The sequence below is a fragment of the Heterocephalus glaber genome, unplaced genomic scaffold (assembly GCF_053883595.1).
Source record: "Heterocephalus glaber isolate CG9 unplaced genomic scaffold, H.glaber_assembly_v1.0 deba00001547, whole genome shotgun sequence".
Taxonomy (NCBI): Eukaryota; Metazoa; Chordata; class Mammalia; order Rodentia; family Bathyergidae; genus Heterocephalus; species Heterocephalus glaber.
The window spans coordinates 1,067,289-1,083,018 of NW_028258340.1; the positions used below are offsets into that span (position 1 = coordinate 1,067,289).

The 15,730-nt window shown below is 56.4% G+C and overlaps 1 protein-coding gene across 12 annotated transcripts in view; it reads right to left on the bottom strand.

Moving 5' to 3' along the window:
* Rbm10 (RNA binding motif protein 10) overlaps positions 1–15,730 on the bottom strand; it is a 31,740-nt gene continuing 16,010 nt past the window's right edge. For 2 of the 12 annotated variants that reach the window (XM_021249584.2, XM_087189939.1), the window contains exons 3-24: positions 14,936–15,119; positions 13,174–13,404; positions 11,287–11,356; positions 9,399–9,472; positions 7,945–8,031; positions 6,033–6,093; positions 5,721–5,897; positions 5,202–5,359; positions 4,932–5,029; positions 4,760–4,847; positions 3,538–3,742; positions 3,293–3,435; positions 3,091–3,208; positions 2,910–3,001; positions 2,636–2,800; positions 1,614–1,763; positions 1,453–1,518; positions 1,189–1,377; positions 1,030–1,104; positions 635–741; positions 426–555; positions 1–340 (exon numbers count right to left, since the gene is read on the bottom strand). In XM_021249584.2, coding sequence (XP_021105243.1) covers positions 215–340; positions 426–555; positions 635–741; positions 1,030–1,104; positions 1,189–1,377; positions 1,453–1,518; positions 1,614–1,763; positions 2,636–2,800; positions 2,910–3,001; positions 3,091–3,208; positions 3,293–3,435; positions 3,538–3,742; positions 4,760–4,847; positions 4,932–5,029; positions 5,202–5,359; positions 5,721–5,897; positions 6,033–6,093; positions 7,945–8,031; positions 9,399–9,472; positions 11,287–11,356; positions 13,174–13,404; positions 14,936–15,119 — 2,794 coding nt within the window. In that variant the 3' untranslated portion in view covers positions 1–214. Of the gene's footprint in view, positions 341–425; positions 556–634; positions 742–1,029; positions 1,105–1,188; positions 1,378–1,452; positions 1,519–1,613; positions 1,764–2,635; positions 2,801–2,909; positions 3,002–3,090; positions 3,209–3,292; positions 3,436–3,537; positions 3,743–4,759; positions 4,848–4,931; positions 5,030–5,198; positions 5,360–5,720; positions 5,898–6,032; positions 6,094–7,944; positions 8,032–9,398; positions 9,473–11,286; positions 11,357–13,173; positions 13,405–14,935; positions 15,120–15,730 lie in introns of all 12 variants that reach the window. The other 10 variants (XM_021249583.2, XM_004871568.4, XM_021249586.2 and 7 more) reach the window with 6 other exon arrangements.

A 15,730-nucleotide genomic window follows, 5' to 3' on the forward strand; every position in this document is an offset into this window, starting at 1 on the left:
TGCAGGCTTTTCAGCTTTTATTACAAAAAGATGATGATTCCAGCCTAATTTCCCAAGAAAAGCCACCAACTCAAAGCTTGAATTAGTCAGGGCCTCTCTGTCTAGGGAGCAGACTAGTTGACAGGAGTAAAGCCTTCCTCAAGACTACCCAACACTGCATCCTCCTTCGACCCCGATGGACACACACATCTGTAGAGGCTGCACTCGCTGTTGCTCACTGGGCCTCATTGAAGCGGGTCACCATTGTCTTGTGCAGTGTCTCCTTGTAGGACTCAGTCGAGGTGACCCCATAGGAGCTTCCCCTGGCACCCAGGCCAGACCCCCGCACCCGTGTTTGGGCCTGTGTGAGGAAGGCAGGCTCCATCAGATTGGTGTGGGTTGCAGAGGGGAGTTCTGGGGACTGGGGCAGGCTCACACAGACTCACCTCAATGGGGGTGACAATGCCCTGCTTCTTGCGGCCCAGGCCACTGCCTTCTTTCCAACCCATGGCCTGGAGCATGCGACTGCCAATGTTGTCACTGCCCAGGCCATCCCGGGTGGGCTGCTCAAAGTCGCTGCAGGGGGCGGTGTGGAGTGTGAGCAGAGCAGTCTGGCCATCAACCCCCTCCCTACCACCCTGGCCCTGGCACTCACACGGAGGCTGTGGATATGCTGCCGTACTTCCTCCTCTTGGGCTCTGGTGGCTCAGGGATGCCATATTTCTCCCTGCGTTCAGCTGCACGGTCCCGGTACTTCATTTGCTGAAAGGTTGTGGATGTGTATACATAAGAATGTTGGGGAGCTGGCTGCTGTTTTTTGGAACCATGGGTGTGGGCTCCCACGGGGAGCTCGATCTGGCCAACAGGTTGCAGGTCCTGACATTGTGGGCATAAACAGCCAAGTGGGGGAACCGGGAAGAGGCCTCACAAGAATGGGACTGATGGCTGTCAGGGTATACTTGGCTGAAAACCTTGAAGCCTCTCTGCCTGGGGGAACGGGGACTGGGAAGGGATGGAATGGATGGAACCCAGGAATGGGTCCCACCTCACCTCCATGTCGTTTTTCTCTAATGCTTCTAGCTCGTTTTCTGACAAGTGGGCTCGCCGGTGAATCTCAAGGTTTTGCTGCAGGGGACAGGACATAGAGTAAAGTGGCTGAGCTGGAGCAGGCCAGGTGCTGGGAGCCCTGACAACTCTCCCTGCAGTCACCTTGTGGAGCCCCGAGAGCTGCTGGTGCCGGATGAGTGCTTCCTTGCTGGGGAACTGGCGGCGACATAGCAGACAGGCCAGCTTCTGCCAGTCGGTGAGCTTCTCCTCCCGCTCAGGGCCGCCTCGCTCCTGCTCCTCCTCACTGTCACTCTCCCCACTGTAGGCTGCCACCAGCCCCCGAGGTGGGCTCTGCAGAAGGTGAAGGTGGGAGGTCAGGCTCTGCCAGATCAGAGCTCCCCGCCCCCTCCCACCCCTGGCACTCACTGGGCGGTCATCGCTGGCCAGTTTCGGGAGATCCATGCTGGTGTGTTGCCTCTCGGCTAGCGCTCCCTGAGGTGGGGGACACAGACACTCAGGGCTCCACAGCGGGCTGGGGGTAATGAAAAGGTTGTAGGGCAGGGTGCTCATGGGTGACCACAACACACCTTCTTCTCAAGGATGGCGTAGCCAGCATCTGCGGTGGCCGACTCTCGCCTTTCATCATCTCGCAGAGAGCTGATGGGCTGGAAGCTGTTTTTGAAGTTTTCTTTTTGCTTGTTGAGACTGCGGGCCCAGCGTTCCATGTCCTTGGCAATCTGGGTGAGACTCTGAGGTGAGACTTCCAGGAACCCTCAAACTGCCAGGGCCACTAACTTTATCCACCGACCCATGCTCCTGGCAGCAGCCCACCTTCCTTCCTGCCCTACAGCCTCAAAGCCATGTCTCTAGTCAGAAGCACCAGAGCAGGCTGCACTTGGCTCTGACTGTGCCCCTCCACTTCTGACAGGCACGTTAACTACGTATTCCCACTTTTCCTACAATGCACAAGACTGTGTATCATTTTAATTTACATGTGTGACCTGATGCCTCTTTCCATGTTCTGTGTTTTTCCTAGAGCACACCACCATTTTTAGAATTCCCCAGACTGCAGAGGGAATACTTAGTGCTTGCCTTTTTTTTAGTGCTTGCTTTTTTTCAGACGGTCTCAGTGTATAGTTCAGGCTGGCCTTGAACTCCCTGCAATCTTCCTGACTCAGTCTCCCAAGTGCTGGGATTACAGGTGTGTACCACACTTGGCTTAGGGCTTGCTTCCAAGAGCTACCCCCTGACAGTCATACCCTTCCTTCCAGACACAGGCTCCCTCCAACTGCCCACTACCACAAAACATGGCATGGTTCCTTTCCTGCCCATCTCCCCATGGGCCTGCGAGAAGTCCTCTGGGATATACAGACATCCACCAGCAGCGTGTGAGATTTTCCGCAGGGGACAGAGGAAAGCTGACAGGGCTCACTCAGATGACAAAAGCCACCTCACAGAGATGGGCAGCCCTGCTGTGTACCCCAGAGACTGCTCTGTCTCAAGAGGACTGTCTGGAGCAGTTACTGCCCAAGCCTAGCTCCCTAGGCACTAGGGACAAGAAATGACAGAACGCAGACACTGAATAGCCAGGCAGTGGCCCAGCATTCACCTGCTGGGCCGTCTTGGTCTTGTGCTTCTCCTTCTTCTCTTTGCCCTCCTTTGATGGTGCCCCTGTCTCTTTATGCCCATCGGCTGACTGCTCCAGTGCAGGAACATAGGTCCGCCGCTCCCCATCCCAGTACAGGTACTGCTGGCTCTGAGCATTGTAGTAATACTGAGGGAGGGGAGCAAAGAGGGGATATGAGGGAAGACTTCGAGGAGAGGACCCTCTGGGCTAGCAGCTGCCCAACCCCATCCCAACTCTCCCTGAGTTGCCCCATTACCTGGGAGTTGGGATCATAGTAGAGGCCAGTCTGAGGGTCATAGTAGTAGCCGGATGTCTCATCATACTGGTAGGTGGAGACATCAGGAACAGCTGGGGGGAGAGGGGGATGAGAGGGGGCCACATCAACCGTACTTTGTTAAGAAATCCCTATCCTCTACCTACGGGCTGTGACTACTTACGGTACTGGCTGTAGGACTCCTGAGTGGTGGGGCTGGTGGCCGGTGGTAGGGTAGAGCTGGGATGGGTGGGGCTCTGGAGCTCAGATTTGAGCACAGCAGGTGACATGATGGTATATGACTGGTCATGGGGCAAACAGGAACAGGACTCAGTGTCTGCCAATGCCAACTCTGCCCACCCAGGATGCCCCTGGAGCCTACTCACCTGGCTGTTGGCAGCAGTGCCCTGGCTGCTGCTTGCTTCAGCTGTTGATTGTTGATAGAGGCCAGGGGCAGCACCAGGTTGGGCACGGGAGAAAGCCTGTATCGACACAGAGTCTGACCCGGACTCCAGGGAGGCCTCAGGACCTGAAGGGAGGGACAGGGAGAGAAGGATGCCCGTGAATGGTGGGGCATGGGACCCTATGCCTGCAGGCCCCACAGTGGGTGCAGGGAGATGCTGGGGCTCACCTGCTCCGGTTGGGTCCCCTTTGGTTCCAGTGATGCCAGGGCCCTTGGTACCCTTGAGGTAGCCATGGCCATAGAGGGAATCTGTGCCCTGGCTGCTGCCATAGCTCTCATCCTGTTGGTAGTAGCTGTAGTCCACCGGTGGCTCCTCGGGGGTGGCCCAGGCACCCTCCCCACCCTGGGAGGCCTGAGAGGTAGGTGGGAGGGTCTAATTAGAACAGGAGGAGACAGGAGGTAGGAGGAACCTGCTAGAAGCATCTGTCCTACAAGGGGGGCTAGTGTTCTGCCTGACAGATAAGCATGCAGCCTTAACACAAATCAAGGCGAGGGCCACCTGGCCATGAGAAGGGGCAGTGGCAGAATCAAGATTGAAAATAGGATGTGTGTGTGTGTGTGTGTGTGTGTGTGTGTGTGTGTGTTACATGTGTTGGGCATCAGACCAAGGAGGATACCCCATCCTTCTGGTTTTTTTGTGGTACTGAGGACAGAACCCAGGGGTGCTCTACCCCTGAGCTATGTTCCCAGATCTTTTTATATTTTATTTTGAGACAGGGTTTCACTAAGTGGCTCAGGCTGGCATGCACCATCACATCCTCCTATTTGCTTTCTTTTTCTTCTTTTTTTGGTGGTACTGAGGATTGTATCCAGGGCCTCCATAATGAGCTAAACCCCTAGGCCTTTTTAAATTTTTAATTTTGAGACAGTCTTGCTAAGTTCTCCAGACTGGGCTGAAACTTGCAATCCTTCTGCCTTAGCCTCCCAGAGTGCTGGGATTACAGGTGTGGGCCACTATGCCCAGCTTCCTCCCACTTCTTTAGTCTCTTCTCCCAATTATTTTCTTCTACTTATAAATTCCTTTTAATTCGAGAATGTATGGTATATTATGTACATATTACATATATGCTACAGCATATATACACGAGGAATACATAACACTTCATACCAATTCTGGACAATAAAGAATTCCACCCAACAGAATAGACCACCAGCCCTGAGAGTGTTGTCAGTGAAAGCCCAGGAGGTGACTGGGAAGGGAGTTGGAAAAGATTGGGGGGAGGGGGTGATGGACAGACCAGGGGATCTAGAGAGCTTGGAATGGGGAAGGGTCTATGGCAGCTGCCACAAGGCTTTGTGTCCTTGGGTAGCAAGCTAGCCCTGTTTGCAGAGGGTTTGCACGGTTGAGAAAGCCAGGCGTCAGGGTGCTGGGGGTCGAGGGGCTAAGTACCTGTGAGATGGCCCACTGGGCTGCAGCAATGGCAGTGCTGGCCACAGAGGCAGCGTTGATGCGACTGCCTTCATTGGAGGCCATGTCCCTGGGGAGGATGTAGAGACTAGGGATGAAATGGGAGGCCTCAAGCTGGGGTGCAGGCTGGGAGGGGATGCGGGGGGAGCCTGACCTCTTAGAACCCTTGGCAAACTCAACGTTGATGGTCTTGCCATCGATGGTGAGCGGTGGATGCAGGGCCTGCAGGATCTGCAGCAGCTGGGCTGCCTCCTGTGGGTGGAGGAGTGGCAGGGACAGAAGGGTCAGGCCCGGGGAGGCCCCCGGCTCCATTGTCCCATTTCCAGGCTTGGGGCCGCGGTGTGGGTGGGGGAAGGGTCCCTCCTCCCCACCCCGGGGGCCGGGACCCTGGCTGCCCGGCCCCCCCCTGTGCCGCCCTCACCACGATGGTGGAGAGCTGGATGAAGGCAAAGCCTCGGTTCAGTTGCGTCTGTTTGTCCTTGATGACGCGCACATTGGAGGAGGACAGCACTGCATAGGGCGCCAGGGCCCCCAGGATGGAGTCCATAGTGCTGTGTGGGTTCAGGTTGCGCAAAATGATGGCTGTGGAAAGAGGCCTAGCATTAGGGGACACCCCAACCAGTCTGCTCCAGCCCCCATGGCAGTTCCCCACTGTTCCCTGTCCTCTAGCCTCCCTGCCTGTGCACCTGCTGCTTCCTCCTGGATAAACTGCTTGTCGGTCCACGTGCCAGCTAGTCATTGCTCTGCTGAGAACCTCGTCAGTGCAGCCTCAAAGGTGGGTGGGAAGCTGATCCTCCCCCTGCATCACATGCCCACTCCCCAACCCCCATGGTGGTACCCCACAAGGACCAAGTTCTGCTTGCTATCATTTCTCTCTCTGGCCTCAGCGGGGCCAGCCCAGGCACCTCAGCACAGAGAAAGAGGGAAGGAATGACTGACTCACTGTCGTTGGCATTCTCTGAGCTTGGCTCCGAGCCCTGTGAGAGGGCCTGAGAGGCCAGCACTCCCTGAGCCTGGTAGGGCTGCGGCAGCGGGAGCAGGCCCTGGCTGAGCTCCCGCCCACCCAGCGGCAGTGCCTGTGAATCCATTCTTGCACCGAGGGGCAGCTTCTGCTCTGCCTCTGTCAGGGATGGGGGAGAGAGGCTGGTGACAAAGGGGGAGGCTCCACAGTTCATCAACCCCCAACCCCTGAGCCCATCACCCCTCGGCCCCACCCCCTCGTCCTCAGGAGTGGAGGAAGGTAGGTGGACCTCACCTGACTTGGGCACACCACATTTGAAGCACTTCTCTCGGCGTTTGAAGTTCTGGACACCACACTGTGAGGCACAGGCCAGGTAGTCAGAGGGCTTAGGGCTTTCCATGGCACCAAGCCTGGATCCAGAGATTCCCCAGCGAACCCCATGATGCTCCAGGAAGGGAGATCTCAGGGTAGGGATGGTAGGGGGTTTTTATTCTTGGTCCTGTGAATCTTCTTTTACAGTCTCAAACTAGTCCACCTCCCTTAGCTCAGGAATCGATACTGCCCTCACTGCTTAAAACTGCTGCCTCCTTGGCCTATGGACTCCTAGGAAGCCTGTCCCTCAAACTCGCTCTAATGGGTTGTCCGTCCCAAGACTTGCTTTTCTAATCAGAATTCTTTAATGTTTCCTCCCTAGATGCCACAACCTACACCTCTTTTATGTCTAGGAATGGGTTAGAATCATGGTACTCTGGAAAATGTTGTCTCAGACATTCTAGCCCCTAGAGACCTTCCTTACCTTCTACGACCTTGGCAGGTACTAAGCACTGCTCCTGGGCCAGGCCCTGAACCACACGGCCAGAAAACATGGCCTCTGCAGATCACATACTGACAAAGGGGAGCAGGCTGAGGGGTGCAGCTCACAGGGCTGGGCCCAGTTGAGGAGGGTTGCACAGAAGCAGGGTGTTAGATGTGGAAGGTCTAGAAGTTTGGTTTTGTTGGGAAGATTCCTAGCAAAGAGAACAATGGATTTTCTGTAGCTGGTGTGTGTGGGGAGGGGCAATCAGAGAAGCAAAAGCTGAGGCTGAGAAGGAAAGATGACGCTAGGTGACAAGAGGCTCTAATGCTTAAACTCAGAATCCTGAGGGTCTTGGGCAGAGGAGAGGCATGGTCAGAGCCGGGTTTCAGCTGTAGGGGAGTGGGAGAGAGAGGCAAGAGGCCAGCGTGTTAGAGAGGGCTCCATAGCAACAGTAGGAGGGCATGAGGGTTGGTGTGAGCAGCAGGGATGGCAAGGGAGGGAAGGTGGCATTTCTGAGATGGAAGAGAGAGAACCTGGTAACCAGCAGTGTGTGGTGCGAAGGAGAAGGAGATGAAGAGAACCCTGGTTTTGAGGAACATCTGAAAATATAGGGGGATGGAATGCTGCTCTTACTTTGTCCCTATCTCTTCAGAAAGGCTGAGCACTGGTCCTATGATGAGACTTTTTTTGTTTCAATGACAGATGCTACTCCCTTAAGCAAGTACTTCTCTGGGAGAGGGCTGGGGCCTCCACTAGCTCTCAGTCTCCCCATCAGATCTTGGGACTGACAGATGGCTATGGGGGGCACTGTGGAACTGCAGAGCTAGCCCCCAAAGCAGACCCAAGGCCACCAAGGTACTTGCGGTCCCTTTGATCAGGAGCAAGTCTCATGGGCCCACCTCTCTGAGCCTCATCTTCCTCTTTGGGACTATGGAGGCAATCACAAACCTACACGCTGTACGTTCCAGGCTCAGGTTTGATGTGGCTATGAGAGGGTGCCCTTTAAGGTTAAGTCACCCACATGGGCCCTCAGAACACTCCGTGCTTTTCTTTAACAATAACAGTGAACACTTACACCAGGCTGTGGACCTGTGCTACCCTCCCGTTGACAGTTTTAACCCCCTGACGACCTCCATAGTCTTTGCAGCTTTGAGCTGGGGAAACTGAGGTAGAGAGGATAAGCCCCTTGGCCACCATCATGGCAGACTTGTGACAATCTGACTGGAGCCACCCTTGCTCCGAAGCCCGCATTCTAAACACCGCACACACTGGGCCTACACTGTCACTGATTAGTCTCTTAAGAGCCTGGCTGGTGAGAGCTGGAGAGCCAGTCCTTGGCACTCACGCCTCCTCACAGGCCCTGTCAGGGTTATCTCTCTCCATGGCACCTGCCGCGCAGCACCCTGGTACCTTGTTGCACAGCCAGTCCTCATTGATCTTGGGCTTGGGGTCGCTGTAGTGCATGGACACCTTCTGGCCCAGAATGTTGAGGGAGTGCTGCAGGAAAAAGCAGAGCGCAGTGAGGCCCAGGCAGCAGTGCCCCACGCACCGTTTCAGCAAAGGAGAAGAGAGTGAGCGAGCCCTTCAGCTGGATGGATGAGGGACAGGGAATGGAGGGAGGTCGGAGAACGGACGGAGGGAAGAAGGAGGGAGGGAGGGAAAGCGCCACAGCTCTTGGGCGCAGCTGCTCGCTGCTTTACCGGGCACACGCATACACTCATGTGAACACACACCACCAGGCACACAGTGCTCGGCTGACCGACGCCTGCCGGACAGTGGCGAAAAACCCCACTCAGCCCTGACACTGCCAGGCCACACCCAGGGCCAGCACTACACAGGCTACACTTGGGGATGGGGGAGCGGGGGGGGGAGAGAAAGAAAGAGAGAGCGCACGCACGCTAGTGCTGGAGAAGGGGAAAAAGAAAGAGCCATATTTAACAGACGGCATTTCCTGCCATGAGGCTGCCTTCCAAGGCTGACTGGGTCCTGGGCCCACCGCACTAGCTTATCCACCTGCACAGCCGGCCCCAGGGTGACTTTTGCCAGGACCCTCTACTTCACCACAGCTGTCCCTTCTTCCCTGGAAGCTTTTCTCCAAGCTCTACATCAGGGATCTGAGATGGAGCTGAGGGGCCCAGGCAGAACCTTGGGTCTCAGAAGGTCCCAGTGCTGCTGCTGGGTGGGGATGCCATGCCGGGCTAGGGGAGCAGGCTCCCTTGTGGCTGACTCTAGGGGCCCCTGGTGTTTCCTGTGGGAAGGGTGGGAAGGGGAGGGCTGGGCAAAGTGACTCCGGGTGTTAATAAAACTATCACACTTGACTTGAAGTTTTGACCAACACAGTAGAGCTGTCCCTTTGCATGGAACTCAAAGGGCCAAATTCACATGCAGGGAGAGGGCTCACAAAACGGGTCTCCCTAGTTAGTGTGCCAACAGCTATGTTTCCCAATGGCAGGACTTCCCATAGTTCTGAGAATGTGACGAAGTCCAGGCTTGGGCTGACTTCAGAGTAGGGTGGTCCCCTGGGACCCACCCCACAAGCGCATGGGGGCATGAGAAGCTAGGGGATCGAGCCCACCCTGGCAGCTCCTTCTCAGAAAGCTTAGCCAGGAGAGGTGGCAGGGTAGCGCTAGTGCCTGGCAGTGGGAAGGGGCTGGTGGTGAGTGTGGGCTCTGGATGGGAAGCCCAGTGGGGTAGCGAGAGATGGGAAGAGGAGATAGTGAGGGTCAGGGTCAGAGAGAGGGGCTGGGGGATGGGACACAGGGCCACAGGGCAGGGAACTGTGTCCGTAAGAATCAGGCGATGGGGAGCGCTCGATTATAAAGTAGTATTTGTTTGGGGGGGGGGTTCAAGTGCGGCAAAGCAACCTGATTGGCTTCCATCCATCGTGTAGCGTCCTGCAAGTGACTAAACTCGACGAAGGCGAAGCCCCGGCTCTGACCTGGAGACAGCATTCAGATACAGACGCAGTGGGTTAGTCAACAGCTTTGGACACACGACGTTCCCGGGGGCGGGACCCGAGGGGAGAGGACCAGGGGTAGAGAGGGAAGAGGGAAGAGGAAAAAGGAAGAGAAAGAAGCAATCAGAGAAAGCGTAGGGATGTAGAAGGCAAGGTAATGGCCAAGAGGGAAGGGGAAGGGAGAAAAATAGAATAGGAGAGAGATCAGGGTAGGGGGAGAGACACACACCCCAAATGGGCAGAGTAAGGGAGAGATGAGGCTCAGGCAGACCTGCCTGGCCAGCCTGGGGTGACAGAGATGGACAGAAGCAGTGGGGAGGGAACGGATATAAGGAGAGATCTGTCTCCAAAGGATGAAGGAGGGCAGGCTGCTGGCTCCACATAGGCCAGAGCAAATCACCCAAGGGCAGGCCCAGCATAAGGTCAGGAGTACCCAGGAGGGGTCCTGGAGCAGGTGTTTAATTGAAGGAGCAAAAGAGAAGCTAGGCCAGGCTGCCTTGTGAGGCTACGAAGGCTTGCGGCCCACGGGGAACTGGGTAGTTAGGGACACAATCTCATCTCAGCCTTACCACAGTGCTAGGGAAGGGGGGCCTCACTAGGGAGCCACCTTAGGACCATGGTGGGGGATTACAACCACCAAGAGTCCAGATCCTCCTAGACAGAAGGAGAATGATGGCCATGATTGCCCAGGAGGATCTCAGAGGTAAGGATCAGTAGGTGCCTGAGAGAAGTGTCCAGGGCTGTTTCGAGGTTGCACTGGGATGCCTCCTTGGGAGAGAGCCCCAGAATTGGTCCGTGTGTGGACTAGCTGGAGTAAAGCAGAGCAAGACCTACATGCCACCAAGAGAGACTCTAGGCCTGGCCATGGCTGGCGAAGGGGGCTGGGGCTTGAGACCTCAGGAAAGCATCTCCTTCAGAGGTGGGAACACAGGGGGACCCTGGATGGGGCAGGGTTTGAGGGCATGCTTAATCTCCAAAGAATCAGCATTAGGGTGCACAGGAGGATGGAATGGTAAAATCAGAGAGAGAAAGACAGATGGAGAGACACTGTGGGGGTGGGAGAGAGGGAAGGAGGAAGAAGGGGAGAGGGAGAGAGGAAAGGGATAGGAGGGGGACAGGAGGAGGGGGAGGTGTGGGGAGGAGAGAGACTGAGAGATGGCAAGAGAAGCCCAGGCAAAGTGAGGCCCCACTGTGCCTGCTTGGGGAGCCTGGGCAGAGGTCCTGCAGAGATAACCCCCACCACCACCCCACTAAGCTCAGGCCAGCTCCGAGGAGCCTGGAAGAGGGAGGGTGGGAATGGGCAAGGCCAGAGTCCTGGCTGTTCCTTGGGATGCACCCTTGGGTGAGAGCCATCCCCTGCCTCCCCTTCTGGGACACAAGGATGGGTCAGACCTCCTTTCTTGTGAGAGGCTGTTGCCAGAAAAATGTGGAGGAGAGCAAGGGGCACTGGAAGAAGAAAAGAGAAGGAAGGGAGTGTCCTGGGAGGGGTCACTATTTGATATTTAGAGTCCCAAAGAGGAGGTTCCACGGAGCCTGGCCCTGGCCCTGCTCCTGGGGAGCACTCAACTCAGCCCAGAGCTGTACCCTCCCCAACAAACCCCTGTAGAGGCTGCTGGCAGGAGCTGTGAGGAGAGTAGGGGAGGGGCCGAGAAGAAGAGAGGGCACCCCCCAAGCTGTCCATTCCCAGCTGTGGCAGGAAGGTGGGAGGGAGAGGGAGGGAGAGGCAGAGGCAGGAGGGAGATTCGAAGGCTGAGGCTGGCCAGCAGAAGGGAGGGGCACTGGGAACGAAAGCTCACCTGAGGATTTGTTCCGCATCAGCCGGACCTCCCGAGCCTGGACGCCGTGGGACTGCAGCTGGCCACGGATCTGCACAGGGAGATACAGAATAGGACAGGTTCAGCACGAGGGGTGGCTGGGTATGTGAGGCTGGCTGGAGGGCTCTGAACCCTGAGGGCTCATTGGCAACAGGCACACGGTATCTGCCTCTTTTAGTGCTTTCCCCCAAGCGACAACAGCCCCAGACCCACGTCAGATCCCAGCCCTGGCTTCCAGCCTTAGATGTGCAGAAAGTGAGTCAATGAAGACAGGGGCATAGGGCAAGAAAAATGGCAGCAAGATGACCCCCAGGGGCACAGAGACAACAGAAGAGCAGGTGAGCCAGCAACGTGAGTGGTAGGCAGTGATCTGACAAGGGGCTTGGTGGCAGTCATGCAGTGAGGAAAGCTGGGGTGCGACTCCTGCCCTTTGCAAGGGGATTGCCCCCTGCCCCAGCTTGCATCAAAAGACACTCAGGACACAAACAGCAGAGTGGGGAGGACAGGAGCCTGAGCAGATCCCAGCCACGTGCCCTAGACTGTGAGAGTAGCAGGAACTTAGGAAGGAGAGAAAGAGGTACATGCTCCTGGTTTGGAGAGCTTCCTGGGTGAAGAAGCCAGAGGGAAGCTGCAGGGGCCACTTAGGAGCAGGCAGCACCTCTTGTAGAGGAGAGCAGCCTATGCCAGGAAATCTCAGGGAGGGGTCTTCCTGTCTCTGGGCCTCAGTTTCCTCATCAGGGTAGAAAACAGGAAATCAGCCTTACACAGAGACACGCACGCACGCACATATGAGGTGAAAAAGATGCAGAGGAGAGCCACCAGGACCACACACTCAAGGAGGGCTCAGGAAGCAGCAAGCACGTAGGCTCTGGCCTCCAGGGGTCCAGGTCTGGACCCCAACTCTGCTCTGCTACTCACTGGCTGTGAGACCTGGAGCGAGTCACCTTGCTGCTGGTGCTTGGTAGGATGGACTACAAGGAGTACCTGCCTGCTAGGCACATGGCCCACCCTGCAGTAAATCCTCAGGGAATGTCAGCAGTCAGCGACTGCCTGGCCCTCAATGTGCCAGGTGAGCCAGACTTTGGAAGTCTTCACACACTCAGGTGGGATTTCTATTGACACAAAACAGGAGACTGGCAGACTTCAGAGGAGCACTGCTTAGAGAACTCACAGGGGTGGAGGCACTGAGAGGACAAGGAGCAGAGAGGCTAGTTAGAAAGCTAGTCTAGTGGCCTTCTGGGGTTTTCACATGGCTCATTATGTGAAGTCTGTATGAGAAGGAAACAGGAGACGGGAGAAAGATGGAAGGGACAGAATGTCACAAAGGCAGACAGGGTGGAGAGGCTGTCAGCAGCCACCCAAGGCGCTGTGGCCAAGCTAGTGATGAGAGTTGATGCTGCTGACAAAAGAGATAGGGGAGAATGAGAATGGAATTTCAGAAAATCCCATCTCCATCCCCACTGGCTGCAGGGCCCGGCATCATCTCTGCCACCAGTAATACCACTTACCAGGCACTGGGCCTGCTAAGGGTCTGGCCCTCGGTCCACACATGCAGAAAGGATGGAAACCAACAGAATGTGCAGGAGGGATGCTCTTCACCCTCCCACGCCCACCAGCACCAGAAACCCATGGCCACTGCCCCTGGGCCAAGCTGGCCTATCTGATAGCCCTCCCATCCAGACCAGGAGCTGACAGGGCCTGCCCACAGAGGATGGACAGTGCTGGGGGACAGGAGCCAGGTGGGGGGAGAAGGGAGGAAAGGTGCTGAGGTTGAGGGGAGGGAGGGGTGGGGAGAAATTGAGGGCACCGGAGGAGACCCCGCCTGGCCTCCTGCTCTGCCGCCTGCCCAGGGCCATGGGGGGCACGTACGTCATCCTCAGTGGCTGCCTGTGGCAGCATCCTCAGCATGACGATGTTACTGGCCTTCTCCTCCTCCTCCTCATCCTCCTCCTCCTCCTCCTCCTCCCCTTGCTCGGTCCGATAGTCCTGGTCCCGATAGTCGCCGTCTCGGGGGAAGCCTGGCGGGCCAGTGGGGCTGTGCCTGTGCCGCCGCCGCCGCCTACGCTGAGTCTCGGAGCCCGGGGAGGCCTCGTAGGAATCCTGGCCGACAGAATGAGATGAGAGACACCAGGCGGGCAGTCAGTCTGGACGGGCCTAAGGGCTGGCCGCTGGCTCTCTGAGGCAGACAGGCTCTGAAAGCCAGGGGTGCGCGGGCTCCGGTTAAAGGTTCAGGCAGGCAGGGTGGGCCGGCCTTGGACTGCAACCTTCCGGGGCTGCCAATGCTCCACAGGATACTTTTGGGGAGAGTTGCCTTCAGGGTTTGGCAGTATTAGCATGGGGAGGAACTCCCAAAGGCAGGTAACAAGACATAGCTTAAACCTCTCCAGGATGAGCTGGTCTGAGTCGGCACACCAGACTCTGTCCTTGATTTTTCCCCTCCTCCTCCCTCACCAGCCCAGCTAGAATGTACACAATTGTTCCCTGTGTCACTGAAGGCCACTTATCCCTATAGTTCCCACCCTGGGCTTGGGCCCACCAACTGAGCTGGGGGCATAGGAACAGCTTCAGATCTGGGCCAGAAGCAGCCAGAAGGAAATGGCAAAGGTATGTGGGCCACAAACACTCCCCTTTGGTCTATGTCCCTTGGCCCTGGCCAGGCCTTTATCACTATCAGTCTCTTTCAAAACAGGGTGTGGGGGCTAAGGCATAGCTCAGTGGTAGAGCACTCACCTAGTGTGCACAAGTCCCTCCCTGAGTTCCGTCCCCAGCACCACAAAAAACAAAAACAAAATAACCCATGCCAGGACTAAGTTCGCATTCTCCCATCTGCAGAGGGCCAGAGCCAGGTAACCAGGCACTCCACTCCCACACCTGCCAGACATCCAGGCACAGCTTGACAGTGGCCACCAGGGAAGCCTGGCTGCCTGCAGTCCTTGTCCCCTGACCAAAGCTGGCAGCCCACCATGAGGTCTTTTGCACTGGGCCTTCCAGAGAGAGAAGCTGGCTCATACCATGTCCTCGATCCCAGGGCTGGGCTTACACGAGTACGCTTCTTACCCTACCGGACAGGAGAGCCGTCTGCTTGCTTAAACCAGGGTTACCTTGAGGCATGGCTGTTTCTTCCACTCAGATGGGGACTCTCTTCCACCTCTTGGTAAGGATCATTCTTCACTCCCTAGGCTAGGGTTACCTACCCCACATGGAAATGGCTCCCTAGGGAACCTTCTGTTTAGGGACTCTGTCAATGCCAGGAGTGCCCATGGATGGCTTCCCAGAGCTGCTTAGCTTGGAGATATCTTGTTCTCCTATTGCCCTCCCAACTTCAGACACCGGATCCCACGTAAGAAACTCTAAGTGCCCTATTGGCTGGGAGCAAGCAGTAAGGGCTTGTGGTGAACCACAGGCCCAAACCGAACAACAGAGAAGAAGGGAGAGAGATGGTGGCCAGGGGCCCTCAGAAGTATAGAGGCAAGCATGTGGAAGCCAGGGAGACCCAACTTGGGAGTGGAGCCCTGAAAGAAGGGAGCTGCATAGACCCTGCAGGCATGGCAAAGCCACTGAGCACAGTCCGAGGGCATGGGAGGAGGGCATGGGAGCAGAGCATTGGCCCCAGGCCCGGCCATCCCCTCACCTCTGCACTCTGTTCCTCGGATGAGTCATCATAATCATGCTTGCCCTCTTGGCTGCCATACTCGCGGGGGTATGACCGGTAGTCCATGTCCCGGTAGTCATGGTCTCGGCTTCGGGTCTCCCCACCATCATCCTGTGAGCGGTCAGTGGCTCCATAGCGGCCGGTCCTGTCACCACGACCACCTCTAGAGGAAGAAGGATGGGATCAGAGGGCTGTCCTTCCTGAAAGGTGCAAGAGGCAAGGGTGACCCGAACCCCGTCCCCACTCCCACCCCCCAGACGAGGAGTCTAAAAACCTCACCTCCCAGCATGGGCTGGCTGCTGCAGCTCTCTCAAAACCAACCCACCTCCCTCCACCCCTCCCCACCTCAATGGCTTACTTCCTGTGCACCTCAGGTGTGGCCTCCTGACTAGTTTGCTCATCTCCACCCAGACCTTTCTCTCCCAGGTCAGTCTTTTTTTTTTTTTGTACCAGGGATTGAACTCAGGACCTTGCACCTGCGAGGCAGGCGGCAGAACCACTGAGCTAAATCTCCGGCCTCTCCCAGGTCAGTCTTTGCATCTCAAATCCCAAACATAAGTGTCCTCTAAAGCAAAACCAATCAAATCCCACCATGTCCCTCCCTTCAGTGGCTTCTCTTAATAGCCAGATGAACACTGCAATGCTCACCACGGTCCCACTACCACATTTCCCAAAGCTTAGCATAGTGCCTAGGACTCAGCAGGTGATGGCAGTTATTTTTTGGACAAAATAATGGCTAAAACAATACTCTAAAAACAACCAACACATATTCAT